Source organism: Nasonia vitripennis, chromosome 1 (assembly GCF_009193385.2).
Source record: "Nasonia vitripennis strain AsymCx chromosome 1, Nvit_psr_1.1, whole genome shotgun sequence".
Lineage (NCBI taxonomy): Eukaryota > Metazoa > Arthropoda > Insecta > Hymenoptera > Pteromalidae > Nasonia > Nasonia vitripennis.
The window spans coordinates 11,817,260-11,836,231 of NC_045757.1; the positions used below are offsets into that span (position 1 = coordinate 11,817,260).

The 18,972-nt window shown below is 44.5% G+C and overlaps 1 protein-coding gene across 1 annotated transcript; it reads left to right on the forward strand.

Moving 5' to 3' along the window:
* Positions 1-1,024: 1,024 nt before the first annotated feature.
* On the forward strand, positions 1,025-10,244 carry LOC100115278 (elongation of very long chain fatty acids protein AAEL008004). Its single transcript, XM_001599998.6, has 4 exons — positions 1,025-3,949; positions 7,752-8,003; positions 8,091-8,334; positions 8,457-10,244. Exons 2-4 carry the CDS (start codon positions 7,752-7,754, stop codon positions 8,966-8,968), a joined length of 1,008 nt encoding a protein of 335 aa, XP_001600048.1. The 5' UTR covers positions 1,025-3,949; the 3' UTR covers positions 8,969-10,244.
* Positions 10,245-18,972: the final 8,728 nt, after the last annotated feature.

Sequence of the window (18,972 nt, forward strand, 5' to 3'; positions counted from 1 at the left end):
GCTAGCAACAAAAAAATCAAATTACAATTGATTAATATCCCTCTATGCGGTAATCGAAACGCGTATGTGATGATTAAGGGCGTCTCTGCGCGGTTGGATTTGCGACGACGAGGCGCAGAACTGACGTCAAACGAGATAATTTCTAACCAGTTTCCGTGGCGCAGAATTTTTCCACGGCAACATCCGTATTTTCAGCTAATTCCAAGCCTGCGAATTAATCGAGGAGGCAGAGAAAAAACGGTGATACCGGCATACATTACGTCGAGAGCACACACACACACACACACAAACACACACACAAAAGCGCGCATAACATTGTCTCGGGGATTCCTCCGAGTCAGACGAGATCGCGAGTGACTAATAATTTATGCGATTGGTATTCGGGAAGGAACTCGAAGATTCTGCAGACGAAAATATAAACTTCGTTGATGTTGTGTGTGCGCGCGTGTGTGTGCGCCGCTGGGCGTAATCCGTTTGTGTTATGTATCAAGGCTGACTGGGCCGGTTTGGTATTATTTATAGGACGTAATCGCCATTTGGGTACAGTAACTTTTTTCCGACCGGGCTTGAAATAGAATCTGCTCGCTCTTCCGGTCAATCTTTGTTTTTGTTTACGCTTTTCAAATGACCGATGATTGAACATAGATCGATTATTTATGAATTAGAATGCGTGTCTATCGAATGAAGATAAATACTGAATTATGCTTGATGAAATGATAGCTGACAATAATTAAAATATTAATTGCGCAAATAACTTTCAATGAATATCATAAATAAATCTTTCAAGTATAAGGCCGGTTGAGAATTCTTTTCTCATTTGTAAGAGCAACACAATGCCTACAGCGGTCGCGAGGCGCATCATTCATAAAAAGCAGAGAGCTGTATTTTCAATTTATTTTCAATGCAATGTCGAAATAGACAATAAACAGTTATTTTTTAAATTCATTCATTAATACCTATGCATGAAGAAGTCGAAAAAAAAAAAACAAAAATAACAGAACTGATCCTCTCAATGCTGGGAACAATCTTTAGGGAATCGGCCGGACATTACCCGCCAGCTCCAATGCAAGCAAAAAAAGGAGATCGACGTCTCGCTCGACGAGCTGAAAAAACTTGATCGAGAAAAAGGAAGCGCGGGAGAGCTAATAAAATTTATCCGCGGCGCATAATGAAGGTGGGAACGCAAGTCTCAAGGCGACCGTGGAAACTTCCGTAGGCGATTAAACCGCGATCATTTGGCGATATCTTCTCGAAGCTTGGCAACAAAAAAGGTTCGTAGGAATTTGTGTGTTAAATATGATGTTTGTGATACCACTATTGGGACGTAAAATCGGAAACGAGAGTTCTAGAAGTTCGATGATCTAACGATTCGAACTCTCTCGTCGCCGGAGATGTGCGTTAGAGCCAAGTGGGCCAATGAGATGGTAATTTTTCCGGCTTCGAAGATTCTCAATGGACGTAGCTGGTTCTCGCATGGCAGACTAATTTTTTGTTTTATATTTTTGAGGCTCGAAAGTCGGCGTCATCATTGTGTATACTTTCGCGTAAAACAACTATTGGACGATGCGTCATCGTAATCCGTTCGAAATTTTATTACGGGGAGATTTATCGCCCATAACAACACCGAAGTATCCTGCGCACTCGGAGATTTATTATTAAATAGATCACGCAGAGGATGGGTGCGGAAAAACACACCGACGAATACATTACTTTGTTTGGTTTTCCAATCAAAACGCTTCTATTTTGTAGGCCGTAAACGAGGCATTATGACACCAACGCAATCGTTGCAAAAAAAGCGGAATCTCATCAAACGGTTTTTCTCGACGACTCATTTGTCGTGATTAGACGCACGACGAATAAAAGTCCAAGTTCAGTACATGTGTGGAAATACACCCAATTTGCGAATTACGCGCGAACGTCAACTCGCGAGTTATTATTTAACTTTGTTCGCGTATCATAACGAGAAGGAATCGCTATTGCGTCACAACGCTACTAGTATAGTTACTATGTTAATTCACCTTTGCGATTCAGTTTCCAACGTGCAAGCGTCATATGAATAGTGAATGCAAACAATAATATCGGGCGTGTAATTTGAGAGCAATGATATCACGATTGTTTAAATTTGATAGAATTTCGATCGATACTGAAAGTGCGATAGCCGCTAGTAATTTTATTTTTTATATGTTACTTGTCAGCGAAGTGAATGGATTCAAAGATGTGACAATCGGGAACAGTAATGACTTGCCAATCATACCCTAATAACTGGCAGACTGAGATTGCCTTTTGCGAATTATCGATTTTCCGATCGTTCAACGTTTAAAAAGGAATTTACTTCAATTAATCGCGGCGTTAACGGGCAGTGGCATTATTATTTAAACACATTTGTTACAAATTGTTCATTTTAAATACGAATCAGCATCGGAGTAACGGTTCATTCTTATTTTCGCTTTTGCATATTATAAAATGTGTCATTCCAAGCTATAAAATACCAGCTTAAAAAGCACGCATTTTATCGACAAATTCGAGCTTCTCGTTTAGTAGAGTAAGGGGTGCGCAATTGATCGAACAAAAAATCGCCGACAAGGTAAAACATGCAATCACCATGACGAGTGCGATCCCCGGCAAAAATCTCATTAGTCTGATCGCGTTGCAAATAACGCAGGCGGCGCGACAAAGTCCATAACGAAAACAGCGAAAAGTCAGACGAGTATAGAAAAAATAGTGGAAATTCGCAAAACTGCAAGCGAGAAACAAATCTTCCGCGACTTGACGTCATATATAGAGACGCGTTGCGATTGTATAATCGTCGCTGGGATAATCGAAGATACGATGCGAGCACGTGGCGCGTGTATACGAGCCGGTTCTCGTTACGTTCTCATTCGCGTCTGGTGGCAAATGCGCGACAATCACGGAGATGAGAATTGAAAACTCGTGACGATTAGGAGATGATGCGCGGGGAATCAATGGTCCATTATACGTTGTAACGTAAAATCGCAAGCTGATGGAATCCTGCGATAAAAGCCAAGTCGATCGAACCCGCCAGCACGAAAAACAATCACCCACTACACTTTCGCATCAATGCACTCTCGCACAATATAATCCAGCCGAACATTTTAGCATATCTTCAATGTCGCCCCGCGTGTCAGCGATGCACTTACACACACACACACACACGCGCGCGCACACACACACACACAGACAAACAGACGCACATCCTCCCGTCAACTAGATCACGACTGACTTCCAAACGAAGCGTCCCCATCATTCCCACAATCATAATGCACTTCTCTTCCCCCGACTGCAGTCGAGACCGAAATGAAAAAAAGAGAGAAAGAAAAGCCAGGCGGCCCATCCGCCTCGCATAAATAATTCAGACATCGGTCGCTCGGGGAGTGCGAAAATCGAGTGACATTTCGCCGATCGTCCCGCCGCACGCTCGCATACACGCTATATTATTACACGCACTACGCACACACACACACGAGCGCGCGCGGAGGCGTATACACACATAGTGTATATAGCAGCAACAACAGCGCCGACAGGTAGATACGGAGCCGGTGGCGCGAGAGAAGGAAGGATAGATAATCGGAACAAGGCGCGCAGGGGGACGGCTAAGGCGATATATAAGACTGGCCCGAGCACGCGGAGACTTCAGTTTCTGGACGCAACAGGAGACAGGCAGATAGCCGCGCGCACTCGCGCTATCGCAGACGTAAACACGCATTGTTCGACACTACACGTTCTATACACGCTGCTCCTGGAGGTCCGGATCTGGAAAGCCGCATCGGCAGCTGCTTTTTCTTCATCGGGCCGAAGACGATTTAAAAAACGGTCAGTTCCGAGAGAGTGAAGCCAGTGCTCCGAGCTCGGGATAACCTTCGGCTGAGGCTCTATATACATTTACGCTTGCCTGGTATCGCAGACTCCTCTATACGCACGCACGGCTAAAGTGAGTATTGTATCACGAGATGTTCTACATACACCGTCTCTCCGCGATGTTTACGTTATACATACACGAGTGTGTTTTCGTTTCGGCCCGTCGGAATAAAGCTCGAATTCATTGTCGAGCGCGTATTCTTTTTCGTTCCGAAGGATCGCAAAGAGTGCACGCGCGCGTGCGTTACTCGAATGTATACCTATATATGAATACGCGGCTCATTAGACGTCGCTGCAGGTATGTAGGCCTGTATCGGCGCGCGAACTTGAGGACTATCGACGGCAATTAAGTGAAAAGGAACACAAACTGGTTTCGCGAAAATTGCCAACTGACGCGCGAGCTCGCTACTCAATGCCACGCGACGTAAGTGTATTATAATACACACAATCGCGCGAGTGTATACGTTTTTTCGTCCGCTAAATTGCTCTCTCTCTCTCTCTCTCTCTCTCTCTTCTCTATCCTTCGCTCGCCTCGCGTCTATATAGATTAGATATAAATGCAATTGTCCCCCTTTTGCCATTCTTTAGACACTCGAGTGCTCGTCCGTTCGAATATACAGACTTGAATTCGATATCGTGTCCTATACAGCGAGAAATTCGTACATCATGCTATATGTATATAGCATCGTGATCGTCGCGAGCGGATTTCAGACTTATGTAAAAATGACAATGGAAAAGCGATTGCGCGAGTGACAATTTTGCAATGCTCACCGACGTTGCGCGATTATATATAGGTGTATAATAATAGTCAATCTAGCGACGACTTTCATCGAGACTATCTTTAATTCGCGTGTACAAGTATACCGTGTACTCTGACAATTTTCACCGTCGTCGGCGCTCGGTCTAGTTTTCGTTATTTTATCTTTAAACAGCCGGCTATTGTCGTCGCGGTATTATTATTATTATTATTGCTACAATACTAACAATAGGAGCGAACTGGTTGACAAGTTTCCTCGTTAGGAGCTCGACGAATTTACCCACGAATATTATCAGACGCGCGACAGTCTATAGGTACGTAGATATAGTACAGTAAATCGCGACTGAGATGTACACAATACACGCGATTCTCGAGCGGGGAGCGCCAGGCACACGTGACTCGTCGCGGCCAGCACGTGGCTCGCTCCGCGGGGTGATTAATCGCGCAGGTGTGATTAGCGCGCGGTTCGCCTTTTTTTCCCTCGATCCGCAACAGGATACGCCTGTTTTTCTTTACCTCAACCGTCATGCACCTATAAAGTCTACTTGGCTATGAATAAAAAATTGTTCGCTCTCGGCCGATTCACCCGCGTGATAATGCGAGCTTTGTGTTCAGCGTCCGTCGTCGCACAACTCTGTGCTATAAAAACTGCCTGCTCTTTCCCGTATTCGAAATTAATCACTCCGTTGCGAGTGCGGCTCGCGCATGCCGATGTACGCGACGATCGTCGAAATCGAAATTTCCTTTGTCCGACACTGCGATGCATAGCGTTAAATTAGTCCTATACGTTTCTCGTGCCCGAGCAGCTCCGTTATACCGCATATTATAGAGGAAATAATCGCGGAAACGAGCGCGCGCGAAGCAGGAAAATATTAACGGCAATTATGATCGGGCTATATTTAATAATGCATATTTACACCGAGGTGACTCGCGGCGCGTATTATAATATATAAAAGCCGGCTGAATATTCATCGCGCTATAGAACTCGGCTAAACAATGAATTTCAATATTTTTATACTCTCCCTCTCTTTGTCGTTAGCGCGGAAATGCAAATTGATATACATTGCGCGGAGTCGCGCATATACGAGTGTATAAATCATCGAGAAAATTAAAACAAAAAAAAATGCGCGGCATTAAAAACTGCACATAGTAGCTAAACAGCTCTCGTCGCGAGTCCTACGCAGTTAATCGGTAGTTATCGGGGGAGTATAGGTCTACAAGACAGTGTCAGCCGTGTGTCTACGTTTAATTATACGAATATTAATTGCAATCTCTCTCGAGAATAGAGACACGCAGAAAAATTGTAGGTTTCTTTGTGCGCGCGGTATGAATTAAAGGATTTTCCGAGAGACACGCGCGAGCGACTATCGCGGTCGCCAAGGTCGTCCTCGATGCTCTGAGAATCTCTCCTTTTCGCTGCTGCAGCTACCATCTTGAAAGCTTCGTTGTTGGTTTTGCAATTGTTCGCTTAATCAATCGCCGATTATCACTATGCGATGCTTCGTTATCGTTTTCATTTCGTTGATTCTTCCGAAATTGCATAATTCGGTATTGCATAACGACGCTTTGTTCGCGGCGATTAGTAAACAAATCCGAGCGAGGCATCGCCCGGCACAGGACAGCACCTGATGCCTGCTAATCGGATCCTTAAAATTCGCAGCCGGTCTTGATCGTTTGCAAAAAAGAAGAGCGGCGTTACGTCGCGCGCTTAATCGAGGTCCTTTTCGAATTTCGATTCGTTAAGATATACTTGCGCTACATACCCTCACACACACGCGCGCGCGCGCGATAGCGTAGCGAACCTCACACGACAATTACGCGGCGGCGAAAAAAAGGAAAAAATTACTCTGCATCACAATGAACGCGAGCGGCTCTTGCGCGAAAAAAACGCCATCAGCATCTTCCAGAACTTGTGCAATTCTCGAGAATTTTAAAACAATCCCGCGAGCTAGTCGTCTCGCTGCTAATGAGAAGAGACATATCCCATCCACGAAATTGAAAAAGAAGGACGGACTCTGCAACCTTTCTATTGTCGTGTACACCGCGCACGCGAAACTTAATCGTTTTTCATCATCGTGTGTGTAGGCCTATGGATATAGGTCGGCATTTTTCCTGGGCGCGCGCTCGAGAGAGAAACGAGTTTTCGGAGCGCGAGAAATACTCTTTCCTTTCGTTCTGTAAAGATTGCGCAAACGCCGAGTGGAGCCGATATCATATACGTGCTTCGCTCGAGATCTCGCCGGATATGCCGATAATCCGATGATTCCTCGAACATTTGAATCTTCGTCCCTTTTGGTCGATGCGCGAGTGGCCTAATAAGAGCAAAAGCGCAGCGAATAATCAAGAGCGCAGCAACCTCTTGCTCGATTCAAGAGCAAGCGGCAATCCAGTTCTCCTCGCAAGAGAGAATTCCTTTCGCAAGGGGTTGCTGTCGCGCGAACGTTCGCGAAGGAAAACTCGAATCGGTGATAGTGAAAGGAAAGACGCGAGCGAGCGAGCTTTGGCACACACATGCGCAGACGGGAGGAGTCGTCGGAGCGCGAAGCTCGAACGGAAACACCGGGCGGCCTTATGGCAGCGAAGGCTCTCGAGTCCGTGTACACCTCCCGACAAGGTAATTACGAGCGTCGCTCGCGTATACACTCTCGTACGTAAGTAATTGCGGTACACATAGCCGCTGCCGCGCGACCGCGCGCGCCTTTATGCATTTAGCGCCGGATGCGTATGCGCCGGACTCTCTTTCTCTCTCTCCTCTCCGCTACTGCAGTATGGAGCTGGTTATGCAGATATTTGACGAGACGGCGGCGGCAGGGTTTGATTGGTTATAATGCAAGGGGAGGATGAGGATGGGGGATTATTGCACGTTACGGCCGGTGCAGCGAGAGGCGGTCGCGATTGCGACAGAGAGACCGAGACCGAGAGCGAGAGAGCCGCGATAAATTAGAACGGATTAGCCGCGTGCTCGTGCGCGCCTAAGATTTGTGCAAGAAACACGCATAAATTTGTCGCCGATCGCCTCCGGTTGTGCGATTTATCGAGTGCGCGTGTATACTGCAAAAATTTGCCGAGTCGTCGCCGAGTGCAGCGAATTAACCGCGAGGAATTCTCTTTGTTCCAGATGGCGCAACTCGTGCGAATGGCGTACGACGGCTATCGGGACCTGATGGACAACAAGAGCGACCCCAGGGTCAACGACTGGTTCTTGATGAGCAGTCCATGGCCGACTCTGGCGATCTGCCTCTCCTATGCCTACTTCTCCAAAGTCCTTGGGCCCAAACTGATGGAGAACAGAAAGCCGTTCGATCTCAGAAAGGTCATGATCTGGTACAACCTCTTCGAAGTCGTATTCTCGTCGTGGCTCTTCTACGAGGTAATTTCTGCGCGCGCAGCATAAGGTATATACATGTAAAGCTGTGGAGGATGCGCTAACACACCTCGATGTCCATTGTGTTCGCAGTGCCTGGCGTCCGGCTGGGGCGGCGACTACTCGTTCAGGTGTCAGCCGGTGGACTACTCGCGCAGTCCCCAGGCCATGCGAATGGCGCGCGGCTGCTGGTGGTACTTCTTCTCCAAGTTCATCGAGTTCGCCGACACGCTCTTCTTCGTGCTCCGTAAGAAGAACGACCACATTTCCACACTGCACGTGATTCATCACGGAATCATGCCGATGTCCGTTTGGTTCGGCGTCAAGTTCTCGCCAGGTACGTACTCCTCGTCCAATCCCTGCCCTTAATTGGCGCTCGCTCGCGCGCAAAATGACCAAACCGGAGAGCACAAAGCGCTTTATAAGCGAGTGTAAAAATTTCTGTTGCCTTCGTTCCAGGCGGTCACAGCTCTTTCTTCGGCCTGCTCAACACCTTCGTCCACATCGTCATGTACAGCTACTACCTGCTGGCAGCTCTGGGACCGAAGATCCAGCCGTACCTCTGGTGGAAGAAGTACCTGACCGCGCTGCAGATGATCCAGTTCGTCCTGGTGATGATCCATGCGTTCCAGCTGCTCTTCATCGACTGCGACTACCCCAAGGCCTTCGTCTGGTGGATCGGCATGCACGCCGTGCTCTTCTACTTCCTCTTCCGCGACTTCTACAACCAGGCCTACACCAAGAAGGCCCAGAGGAAGGCGACGGCCGAGGCCAAGGAGGCGGCCAAGCAAGAAGCCCTGAAGGAGAAGAAGCTCGAGAGCGAGAAGCTGCTGAAGGAGCAGGAGTCGGAGAAGCAGAGCGAGAACGGCTCGGTATACCCGAGCCAGTACAAGATGGCCACCGCCTACATAAGCGACAGCGGCCTCAGGAACAGGGTGTTCATCGACAAGCGAGGCGGCTTCGACGAGTGATCGCCAGCAGAGTCGGCTTGTCGTTCCTAATACCTTCCTTCGCATCATCGTCGCTGCAGGCTTTCGCGCGCCACGGGAGCATCCGTTTTCGGGACGTTCTCGCGCAGCCAGTTGACCATGGCAATACACGTTCTGGACTCTGGATCCGGACAGCCCGCCGCGATTCCCGTCGTCAATCTCTGAGACTGAAGAATAAGCCCGTGTACAGTTATGATATAGGAACAGTAGCGCCAACGACATATACAGGGGGGAGAGATTGCACGCAGCGAATCGGCGACGTTGGACGAATCGCGTAAAGACTTTTTTTGAGTATGTCTCGCTTGCCTCTTGTCCTCTTATCTAGGTTTCAGTGCGGATGACCGAGTGAATGAGTGCGGAGTACGAGAGTATGGATCGCGCACACAAAGGCTGTTTCGAGAGTTGAAAATGCAGCTCGTCGAACAACGGATTGTTTGGTTCCAGCACACCGGTCCTTTGGAGAATGGACTATTTTGTAAAAATAGCTCCTCGCGATTTCCAAGCGACCGCTGACGCGAAATGTTCTAAGCTCTATTCTCAGGAGCGCGGTGTATAGCAGCGCAGTCCGTTGCTCGGCGACCCGACATACTCAAGAATAAATCGTCAAAAAAATAAATAAATCGAGTAGCAGAGTTTGCGTAACGACAATTTCACAATGAATGAGTGCCAAAAATTAATGTTTTAAGAAAACTACTTTTTAAGGATATGCAGGACATCGTTGTAGTGGAGAGCAAAGCAAAATTGTGTATACATCTGTAGTCCACGTTGGGAAATTTCGGATTGAAACGCCGTTCGATTGATTTTCACCCGGATTCTCAATTTCGATCTCTGTATATTTTCATCGATATTTCGTCTAATTGAGATAGAAGTGACGCATGAAAAATATTATTCGATTCAATCCGAAATTTCGACGAGCAAGATTTGTGTATAGAAATAGTTAGAAAACCTAACCCTATATACCCCATTTGTCTTCACTGTTTTTTTTAACAAGAATTCCTTATAGTTCTTAGAACTTCGCGCCGAATCAGTGATGGCATTTATATTTATTTCTTGATATACACATATGTAAACCTTTGTTGATCTAATTTAAGTTGTGGACAATCTGTATTTTACAAGCGGATCACGATAGTTTGTTTGTTTTTATTTTTAATTAACTAGTTTTAAAATAATGAAGTATAACATGATTTTTTAAAAGACGAATTTTTGTTTGTAACGATTTGTGTGAAACTATCATTAAAGAACAATACTTTTATATTTACATTGCTGTTTACACTTGTATTCCCAGCATGCGTCCCACGTGCGCTTCTATGCTTCGAACACTTATCTCTTCGTTTAACGTACAAAAACCGCACATTCCTCCATGGTTCTTGATCAATTTTTGCACCTTAACAATATCCAATCCGCACATGACTCTGCGTGATTTTCACTATATACTCCCATAAGTCTGCACAATGTACAAGTAACCCGGAGAATTGAACAAGTATTGCGTGGAATGATATTATACGGTAGAAGTGAATGAGAAAAATGCCGGTCGAAGGGAAACCGGTAGTCCTTTGTCCTGGCGAAGGCTAGGCGGTCTGATGTGCGCGCGAAATGACGCAAATAGTGATTGCCGTGGTTTGAGAGCCGGCGAACAAAGGGGCGGCTTTTGCGCGACTTTTAATTTTAGTACGGGAAAGTGGAGGTGAAATGGAGGAAACGCGCTCTGCTCACATTGTGGCGCGCGCAATTGAATGGCAATTATGTACATATACGGAGAGTCATGACGTTTTGAGTTCGTTGATTATTTTAATGCAGGATGCGGTGATTTCGCGCGGCTTGTGATTCGTTTAGCTGATTTTTTAAGGATTTCCAAAGGGCAAGCGTCTATCTCGGAAAGCTAAAAAATATTCAGCTATAGAGTAATTGCGCTTTTTATCATCAAAATCTGGTTTTGCGAGTCGGTATATATTATCCATTTACGGATATATTGCATTCGTACAGTGCAGTATAATAAGAGATATGCGATTCTCGCGAGGGGTAAACCGGTTGTATGCACGCCATGATGCTCTTAATGTTTGTAAACAAATACTGATGCTTTTATACATAATAATTATCGAATAGAATCGTTTTAATCGTTGCAAAAATATAAATATGCGAAGTGTGTTATTAAAAAATATTTTGTTCTGATTTTCGTAAACTCAGTCGATACGAGCAGTGAACGATCGGCTCTTTACCGATCGCTCTGGCTGTATAGCCCACGTCGATACATGCACTGCGGTCTGCGGTTGCAACCGCGAAGCTGCTCGAGTCTCTGATAAATTATTTTGTGAAAGTATAGATGGAGCCGCCTGTATTAAGTTCTCTCCGTCGCAATGTTTACCTTATAAATGGCTTTATGTGTGAAGCAAAAATATGCAGTACAAAATTAACTGCATAACATTTTTTGATTCCTCTTAGATGAAGCTTTGTAATAGTAAAATTTTGAGTTTCGTCAAAACTTCTAGAAAATACTTTTTGATGTGTTAGAAGTTCAAATCACGTGTTTTTAGAAAATGTCCGTATGGATGTGTGTGTGTGTGTGTGTGTATGTGTGTGTGGATGTGTGCGTGTGTGTTCGGATGTATACCGTAATATTTCTGGAACTACTCCGTCAATATCATTAAAATTTGACATGCATGTATATTTTTGGATTCTGAATTCGGGAAAAAAATATATTTTTTATTTTTCTAACTATTTTTTTTATGGCCAATTTTTGATTTTTGAAAAACACTATTTTGCGTTGTTTTCAATCATCCCATCGTTACAAACAATTCAGCTAATATGCATTTGAAAGAGAATAAAATTACCTACTTTTCCCCGTTTGGTCCTCGGGATCGACCGCTTTGTTCGGCAGATAAGATGAAAAAGGTGTTTTTTTTTTAATTCATATCTCTGAAACTAAACATCATAACCTCACGAAAAAAATCATGTCGATGGATCACGAGTCAAACTATATATTTTTTCAGTAAAAAATCGAAAACTGGAAAAAATGAGTTTTTTAATGCCTCAATTACGGAAGTAAAAAGGCTTTATTGCACTTAAGATTTTGGGAAAAAGTAGATATTTTATGTGTCTTGGGCTAAGTTCATTGCGCAGCTTTCAAACCCCTATGGTTCTTAAGATATCAAGGTTTCAATTTTTTTTTTATATCTCTAACAATTCTTCCTTATATCTAAACAATGCATCAAAATTTTATTTGCTGATTCACCACAAAAAATAGCTATTTCCTGCTAAAATTAAATGATTTCGTCGAGCGGTTCTCAAGTAAAGAGCTAAAATGTAAAACCTGATTTTTCTCAAAACTTTTTCTTCTTCTTATAGGGGTGTCGTTGCACGTCGTTAAAGTCCCTCCCTATGAATTGTTCCTATGCAACATGTTTTGAAAGTAGAATTATACGGCACAATATATATTTGTTTTTTTATAGTAAAATTATACGTAAGTTTTTTTATATTACAATCTTATTCTCTTAATACGATAACTTTATTTTTACAGAGTTGTCCTTTCATCAATCTCTTCTTTTTCGCGATTTTGAGAGATTTTGATCGAATTTTACTGATTATTATATATCTTTTGCTATAAGAAAATTGCTCATACAGCAAAATAATTAAGCTTTGAAATATTTTAAATAGCATTCACATACTGTATTTTAAAACAATATTTTATTTATTGGAACAATAAATTTCGTTGGAGGAAGCTACGTGTCAATGAATTGGCAGCGGTTTTTGTATTTGGGCAGAGTTGGATAATATTGCTGAAAAAGCATTTTACGTTTCTCACGATAGATATTATTTTCAAATCTCATTATTTTCTCTTAGTTATAAAACACTTTTACATATAAAATATGCTTTCATCTGTAAACAAGTGCTTCGCGGTAATGAATGCCAACGAAGTTTACGGAAGTTAGCTCTCTAATTAGCGCACATTAGTTTTCAAGCAGGCGTCATTGAAGTGTGTATGATAAAAGCTTTAGAAGCAAAAATTGCAATTTAAACAACGAACTTGCCAAACAATGCCAAAAATTACTTGAATTCACATTTTTTGTGAAAAATACGGATCCATCAAGGCATTCAAGGATTCGCGGAAAGTGAATTATCATCATACTAATCAATTTGTATTTTTTGCTGAAGTGCTCGAACGAACTTCGATGCAAAGGCAAAAAGGGCACTAATTAAAAACGAATTGCTAAAGCTATTTATAATTGACGATTAAACAACTTTTTATCATCAACTAACATCAGGCAAATGATCCATTCTGATGTGTTTACAAAGTCATCGAATGGTTCAAAGCCAGTCTTTGATGTTCAGCGGCGCAGATTAATTATATACGTAGTGTACCAGTCCAGGCTAGAATATCCGTGAATTATTGACAGTATAAAAAAATTAACTCTCCAAGAAACCCATAATACACCGCATAAGGCAAAAAAGCCCGATTTCTTCGAGCATCCTCGAGACACCATCAGTATCCAGCAATGACCTTCGCTCCTCAAGAGCGTTATGCACCTCGAGCAGCCGGCGATTTCTCCGCGCGTATAGCATTCACGCATTTCCGAAACTCCCGCGAGAGCAAGTTACAGCATCCGCGGCCACGCGCGCGACCTTCGATTCCTCGCTTCTTTCCGGAGGAAGAGTACGAATTTCGCGCGCGTAAAGTTGCGCGAGGCGAGGCTAATTTTCAATAGTGAAAGTGCGCGCGCGCGAGCCGCGGGGTGAAAGTGCGATAGAGCCGGGCTCGCGCGACTGTGCGCGGATTACGATGGAGGGACTCTTAATGAACTGTGTCAAGAGAATCATATTTGGAGAGCCGATTTTTTTTCCGACTGTGATTCGGGGCTCTTCGATATATAGAATGCTGGCTTATGAAAATGCTGCGATTTGGGAATCGGTCGCAAGAATGGTTTTTCATTTTTTCCGCACCTTTCACTCGCCGCGCGAGTCATCGATTACGAAGCCGACGAAAGCTGTGATGTCAGAATGTTCGAGATGTGCGCGGCCGATGTAATAACTGGCTGTAAATGCTATTCATGCTATTTGGCATCTCTTCCGCCGTACTTGGGCTGCTCTACTTGTCGCTCTCCAACTTGATTCAATATATTAATATATAATAATTTCAATCAATCTGCTGTTTTCACATTCTCTGCGTTTTTCCATTCGAAAAATACTTATAAATTACTAAATAAATATAAATTCATTCGCCGCGAAGTCCAACCCGACGATGACAATAATAGTGCCGCGCATGTTGTAAAACGCGACACGTATTCCCGCGACCGCGTGCAGACATAAGTTTCTATTCAAAAAGGAAAGCGGCACAGGCCTCCGAAAATATCAGGCCCGATTTGCTCCTTTCCACTACGCTCACATACCCCTTACATAAGCCGATCTATAACCGACCGCGCAACGTCTCGAAATTCCCTCCTCCTCCTCTTCCTCTCGCCAGAATCGTACGATTTTCATCAGCCCGGATACAATTCAGCATTCTAAATTGGCCGGCATTTTCAGGAAAAGCCGAAAATCACCTCCGCGTATTGCCCAACGTCGAGAGAGCGAGCTAGACCCGCAACGACCTTGTCCCTCTCGGATCCGAACTTATATGCGCATATTACATCGCCGTATAAAAAATATAAACGTCGACGTCGTGTCGTCCCCGCGCGGCTGACCGACAAGACACGCGCGCGAACTTCGCTCGCATCCATAATTCAACGATCGCATCTCTCTCTCTCTCTCTCTCTCTCTCTCTCTCTCTCTCTCTCTCTCTCTCTCTCTCTCTCTCTCTCTACAGCCCCTATTATGTCACACCATGCGCGCGCGACGAAAAAGCACGCACACCGCACACTATACGAAATCTGGAACGCGTGCGTAAACCAGCGTGTATATGTTAAATATTTACCCGCGGCCTTTTCGAATAATCGCGAGGATGTTTCTTATACATATTCATCCGCGCTTCGCGAGAGGAGCATGAGACTCGCTGCGTCTTTTCTTTCACGTGCAAATTCGCAAATTTTTTTCTTCTTCTTCACGGGGGAGCTGTTTTTGCGCGCATCTCTTGTTTACGTTTCCTATATGGATATATATTGAGTGTGAAACGAGGAAAATGCTTCGATGAGATACATGCCGCGTATATAGGAGCGGAGGCTGAGATTTTGCATTAATTATAAGCGCGAGACGAGAACGCAATAGAGCCGGGGATTCGTGAGCTGTAGGGAATTTCGAAAAGTCTCTTTCGTCACGCGGAGGTATAAACTATTTTACATCCGCATTACTACCGCGCCGCTCGCGTGCGCGTACGGAATTGCCAAACTATTTCTCATCTTCGAAGCTCCGCACACGGGATATATTCTACCTGTACAGGATTCGATAAATTACATCAGCTGCTGGTTTAGAGATGCCGTGACGTTTATTATGCTTTGATCTACTTATTGTAATGCCAAAAACAATCGTAGCAGCCTCGACAAAACTTTCCGACTGTTTTGACGCGCTGCGAGAAGGCTATTGTGGGACATATGCAAACGAAACCTTTTCAAGTTCATTCATGTCGAACGAAACAATGCAAAAGTCGCGCATAACACGAGCGATTGTGCGATCGGATTATCATTGAAAGCTGCCGTAATGAACCCGCGCGTCATATTTTCGATCGTTTTTATCGCCCGCTTATGAAACGATTCGCTAATTTTTCCGATTTGGCCAATAAAATCATTCGCGAGAGTGCGGATTATGGATCAGTACTGGGAATTCCTTTTTGCATTTAATGCGCCGGCTATGCCTATGTGTGTGTTAAGTGCTTGGAACAACTTTATTGAGCGAGCTGGGCTTCCGTAATAAAGCGCCGATCGTTCGACTTCCTGGATGAATAAAAATTGTGAACTCATAATAGAGGCAGAACAGATTGATGCGTGTTTTGAGCTGAAACTATCAATCCGATCTACTACTTCTGTTGTGACGCCAATGAAAATTGACTCGACCTTCTTGGACTGAAGCCTATTCCTATTATGCATAAATCATAAAGATTTAGAATTTCACCGCTACAGCTCCATTTTTCCATCGCGGGTTCGCTCATTTCCACCTCGCGGACTTGTTTACAATCACCGCAGCGTTTATGGCAAAATTTTGCCAGCTCACTGACGTACAACACAATTACGTATACCAAAACAGTAGTCATTAGTGGGTGATTGACGCAAGTCGTCTCTCTGTCTCTCTCTCTCTCTCTCTCTCTCTCTCTCTCTCTCTCTCTCTCTCTCTCTCTCTCTTTCTTGGTGAGCGTTGAACTCACGGTACGCGATATGATAAAATTCGTTATTTCGTTCGGACGGCGTCATTCTAAGGATTTATGCTAATGCAGACAGGCGTTTTGTTCTTTTTTGCCGGTTGGAACATATTAGAATCGTATAGTTCCCGGCAATCGAAGGCTTGAAATTAATTCCACGTGGAGAAAAATTTTCCGACGCGTCTTTTGCGCCTGAAAATCAATAAAGCATCGATCCCAGTGTGTTTACTCCGCGGGTAGATAGCGAATGCAAATGATTCAATTAGATATTATGTAGGTATAGCGTTAACAGGATAAGTGAAGGCGCTTTTAGAATGCCAATAAAAAATATGCGTCGTAAATTATTCGATTCGCAAATTTTGTCACGTTTAAGGTTTTCAATAAACTCTCTGCGTCTAATAAAACTGTAAAAGGATTAAAGGTTATATACCCAACGATTTCTTCTGGAAAATTCGCAGCAATGACTGGCCAAACCTCTACCGAATCAACTGTCATCGAAATTCATCTAGTCACGATTGACCAACAACCAGCGGCGCAGCCGAGAACCGATTGCCGAAAGTCTGCGGTACCGCTATGTGTCTAGACCCGATAACGGCGCGATATTCCAGCAGGAAAAACAGAAGAAATTCGGCTTGATTGTGGACGAGTTTATGCAATCGGCGATAGCAATAACAATGAGAAAAACTAGTCGTTTGTTATCATATTACATTAGGATGTTTAGAAACACAGTGACAATTTTGCACACGATAAGTTTGACTAGTTCAAGGCTTTGATGATCAATATGTCAACATTAATTTTTCTCGAGTTTCGTTATTCGATAAGACAGTAGCACTTATAGCTGTCCTTTTTTTATTTTAATAAAAAATCATCAATTCTTCGTTGATGCTCACCAAAAACAAACCCTATCAGCCAACGTATATGATCGCAGCGACGTTTTAAAACGCACATCGCGCTTAGCTCATTCTCTCTTGCATAAGTGTGCTTCAACTGCAGCGCAGAAAAAAAATACACACAACGGATCTCTCCGAAAGGCGCAGTGCGTCTGACGCAGAGCTGCATATTCGAGAAAACGTCCTCTGCGGCTGTGTCAATTTCAGGCTCCACTATATATACGTATACCGCGGGGGTAAACAGAGACAGGCAGCTTCGAGGAAACGCGCAAGCCGCGGATTCTGATCTTCCGCAGCAGTTCCGAGAGCCAACGATGAGATAATCGACGTGAACTGCCGTATAAACGACGCTCGAGATTCAAATGAGATTGATACACCCATAACTCGACGTTTGCTTTGCTCTCCTTCTGTTTGCATTATCCTCTCTCAGAGCTTGTATACGTCACCGCGACAAAATATCATCGGCACTTTAGGGGCTTTTTCGAGAAAAGCCGCGGAGCGATGGAAACATTAAAGAGTCGTTAAGTGCCGCGGAGATAAGCTCTAATGAATTAGGAAAATTTCGAGATTTTTTCGAGCAGCAGCAGCAGCATCAGGTTTTTGGCGATAAACCCGAACGTTGACGTCACGTTGAAAGATTCCTCGACAGAAGGCAAAAAGTCGAATGACCTCTGGACTTCTTTGTCGCGACGCATACTGTACTTTTTCCACTCGGTACTTGAGCGCAAAAGGATGTACGCGTGCGCATGTACATCGAGGATACGTATAGCTATATACTGGATCGTTTTTATGGAAAAACGGCACGACGGCTGCGAGGAAAATCGAACCTTCCAGACTATCCACGAGACGAAATGACGGGAATCCCCGAGGTTCCACCTGTTCCACCTCATCAAGCTGCAATAATGTACAGCGCGCGCGCGCGCGCGGAGAGAGAGAGAGAGAGAGAGAGAGAGAGAGAGAGAGAGAGAGAGAGAGAGAGAGAGAGACGGCGTCGCGGCATATAGGCAGCCATTCAAAAACAAGTAGGATCGCTTTCGCTGACCGCCGTTTAATGTCCCTCCGTCTCACTCTCACTTAACTCGCATACCTGCACACACACACACACACACACAGCGCGGTATATATCTATCTGCCTGCGAGGTTGGCTCGAGATGACTTGCATAACCTCCCGGCAAGGCTGTTATACCCGGTTACGCGGATTCCGGCTCTTTCTTTTTCTCTCTCTCTCTCCTGCCCGCGCCTTTCTTTGACGATTGCGCGAGAGCATAGAGTGTCTCGTTCGGGGATATGTACGAATGTGTGTGTGTGCGTCGATGTCTGTACGAGAACGTTGAGGTATGCATCAGGTGAGATTGGCTCGGACGATTTTTGAGCGGATGCATGATGTGGGGTGATGATGATTGTGCAGGTTTTTCGGCGATGGAGAGTGGGATCTTGTCATGGGCGGTCGAGCAGTCGATTGGCAATCTGGTCGTATATATACTTCGTCTCGGAGGAAATATTAGTGTAGAATCATTGCGTTCGATAAAAAATTAACAAATGTATCTGGACGCATGTGTATTTGGTTAAAATCCAAATGATAACGATGCGAGGCTATGAATTATAATATACTTATAGTCAACCGTGAGTCCTATGCAATTCTTCATTTTAACGAGTTTGGGAGACTTTTTCGTCGACGAGCGATAAAACACCGGTCTCGAGAAATATTGTGACATCTCGAACGTGCGGAAGCAGCTCTCGTCTGTACTGTACGCGGCTCAAAAGAAAAGAGCCTGTCAAGCCTATGACCTAGTACGACAGATCATATTGACAATGTT